The sequence below is a fragment of the Poecilia latipinna genome, unplaced genomic scaffold, assembly GCF_001443285.1.
Source record: "Poecilia latipinna isolate Pla-1442-1.1 unplaced genomic scaffold, P_latipinna-1.0 Scaffold1778, whole genome shotgun sequence".
NCBI lineage: Eukaryota > Metazoa > Chordata > Actinopteri > Cyprinodontiformes > Poeciliidae > Poecilia > Poecilia latipinna.
The window spans coordinates 42,690-45,704 of NW_015114394.1; the positions used below are offsets into that span (position 1 = coordinate 42,690).

General features: G+C 38.9%; 1 protein-coding gene across 1 annotated transcript in view; it reads right to left on the reverse strand.

The window, feature by feature from the left end:
• The window catches only part of LOC106965183 (voltage-dependent T-type calcium channel subunit alpha-1I), a 105,436-nt gene that overhangs the window by 30,005 nt on the left and 72,416 nt on the right, over positions 1–3,015 (reverse strand). The window contains exon 22 of the mRNA XM_015061112.1: positions 998–1,190. Coding sequence (XP_014916598.1) covers positions 998–1,190 — 193 coding nt within the window. The remainder of the gene's footprint in view (positions 1–997; positions 1,191–3,015) is intronic.

Consider the following 3,015-nt stretch of genomic DNA (forward strand, 5'->3'; position numbering starts at 1 on the left):
ATATGTGTATGTATATATATATATATATATATATATATATATATATATATATATATATATATATATATATATATATATATATATATATATATATATTACAAACTTTGTATTTATTACCTATGGAGTTACTTTCAACAAAGTAACTCTCCTCTCTCCCCTTAGGGACCAATGAAGTATATTCTATTCTATTCTAAATAACAAAGAGAAAACAAAAAAAGAGAACTAGTGTAGAAAACTACACAAGGCGGCTGCACAGTGGCGCAGTTGGTAGAGCTGTTGCCTTGCAGCAAGAAGGTTCTGGGTTTGATTCCTGGCCCCGGTCTTTCTGCATGGAGTTTGCATGTTCTCCCTGTGCATGTGTGGGTTTTCTCTGGGTACTCTGGTTTCCTCCCACAGTCCAAAAACATGTCAGGTTAATTGGCCTCTCCAAATTGTCCCTAGGTGTGAGTGTGTGTGTGCATGGTAGTTTGTCCTGTGTGTCTCTGTGTTGCCCTGTGACAGACTGGCGACCTGTCCAGGGTGACCCCGCCTCTCACCCAGAAATTTCATAATTGAGAGCCAAAGGTTAAGTAGTTCAAATAAAGACTCATTCTCAATAACTTTACAGGAAGACTTTAGCATGTGTTAGCTATGTTCTTTAAAAGTAGGAGCTTATTTTAACATTTCCAGCCCAATATAAATGTATGTTACAGAACTTTCTTCTTAGACTACATTTTGTTCTCAAACACGCCAAGATTTAAGAGTAGACATCAGTCCTCTACTTTATCAATTCTTAAAACTGATGTTTTTCTGGTTTTAGCTTTGTCTGTGCTCCACTTCATGCAATTTTAATTTTGTTACCTTGGAAGATTATAGTTTCTAGTTCAGAAACTATACTCCTACTTCTACTTCTCCCCGCTCAGATCTTCACCTTCCCCGATTCATAAACTCACCACTTCTTAAAATCTCACCTAATTTACTACCTGTACTTGTCAATCCACAACTTTCTCTTTCTTACTTCTCCTCTTCTTTTCCATGCGACGCTGGCGCTTTTCCTCCCTGCGCCTCGCCTCCTCCACTTCCTGGTGCTGCCGACACTTGTGGAAGTTCTCCACCACCACGCCCACGAACATGTTGAGGACGAAGAAGCTGACGATCAGGAGGAACGAGATGAAGTACAGCAGCATCCACGGATTGTTGTTGGTCAACGGCTGGAGAGAGGAGGAGGAGAGAAACAAATGAAATGATAAATGACTGGGATGGAAAAAAAGTGATTCTTATGGAATAAGAAACCATAAGTATGGACAAAAAAAACAGATGCAATGTAGCTGAAAATAAAATAATCTGTAATAAATGAAAAGTACTGAACTGTGAAATAACAAAATAAGCTTTTCAGTTAATTAAAAAATGACAAGATAACATTTCCACACCATTGGTGCAAAAAAAAAAATACAAACAAAAAAAAACAGAGGATCATCTGCATGTAAATGTCAATATCAAAACCTGATATATACTGGAAAAACACAAAATATTTCCAAGTATTGTTGCTTCTTTATTTATTTATTTTTTAATTAATATTAAGGAATTAAACAAAACAAGCTTCTGCATGCAGCTAAAAAGTAACTTGTAAGCTAATTTTGTCCTATTTCAAGTGTCTGAAGATATTTTCATAAGAAACTAAACCCAAAATATTTGGTAAGATTTTGTGTTTTTGCAAAGTAACATATTTTCGTATTTAAGCATCATTTGGACAAGAGCCGAGTTCAGCAGTTCAGATGATTTTAGTATCTTTCTAAGTCCCACCCTCACTTTGTCTCAGGTTTACACCTTTGCTAGCTTACAAATCCATCCTTTGGCATCATGCTTAAAGAAAATATTGAGTTTCTTTCAATCCTCAGTAGACTTTGATCAGATACGAATTGAAAACTGGGCTCCAGTGAGAGACTTTAAGAAGCTTCCTTAAAATATTTGCACTTGTTAATGTGTAGAAGGCCTGGGCTAAATCTACAAGAAACAAGCTGTGCCTGTGCTTAATTACAGCCTTCTGAATCTCCTCAGGTCAGCATGTTTGTGACTCAGAGTTTCTATAGGCGACTCCTGACAGATAAAATAAGCTCTTGTTTGTATAAGTCGGCGACGTTACTAAGCCTCGACCACATAAATGACCACTCCCATTGGTCCTCAAGCCTCTAAACACAAAAAAGAGACAAAAATCGAGACACAGGAACGAAGCAAGGAGACAATGTGGGAAGGAGGAAGAAAAAAAACCTGGGGTGATTTAAAGAAGAGGAGATAATCATCAGGAAACAACAAAAAAAATCTATTTCAGGTGCAATAAAGTCAGAGATGAGAGAGACACATTTTCAATCTAAGTGCTGAAAGCTCAGCATGGAGTGTAAATGAAATTAGTCAGGCTGTGCAAAGTTGGAGAGCGGTGAGGTATTCCCTGACGTGCAGACTGACTCATCCAGCATGATGCCCACTCTTACTGATGGAGTCGTTTTTTTAAGAGACGGCCACCAGAGACGATTCATTTGCATTATATCCTCTGGCTTCATGGTCACTCCTGTGGAAAACGCTGCACTGTAAACACTTCTAACCCAAAGCTGAGGTGGAAAGGACAACAGCTCTGATGCCATGGTTACTAAGGAGAGCTCCGGCAGCGAGAGAGGAGTCAGACCGCAGAGGCAACTGTGGGCGGTGTTTGCAAAGATGAAGTTTCTCTGAGAAGAAAATGCTTTCTTTTACTTTCTTCTTTACTTTTTAAAGAGGCAGTAAGAAAAAATTGACTTCTTTGACATTCACATCATGTTGTAATGTTATTCTCTCATCAAAAACATACCTGGAGTGTTGATTTGATTCTTTCATGCATGTTTGAGAAATACTATAATCTCCCATGGCAACCAGTCAGCTGCACAAAACGCGTGGGTGGGCCTAGCCCCGCCTTTAAGAATGAAGCTCCTCCTTGGAGCTGCAGCTTCCAAGCTTCAGAGCTTCCACCTCACAGAGGAACCCTGCCCTACTCAGCTCCTTCAG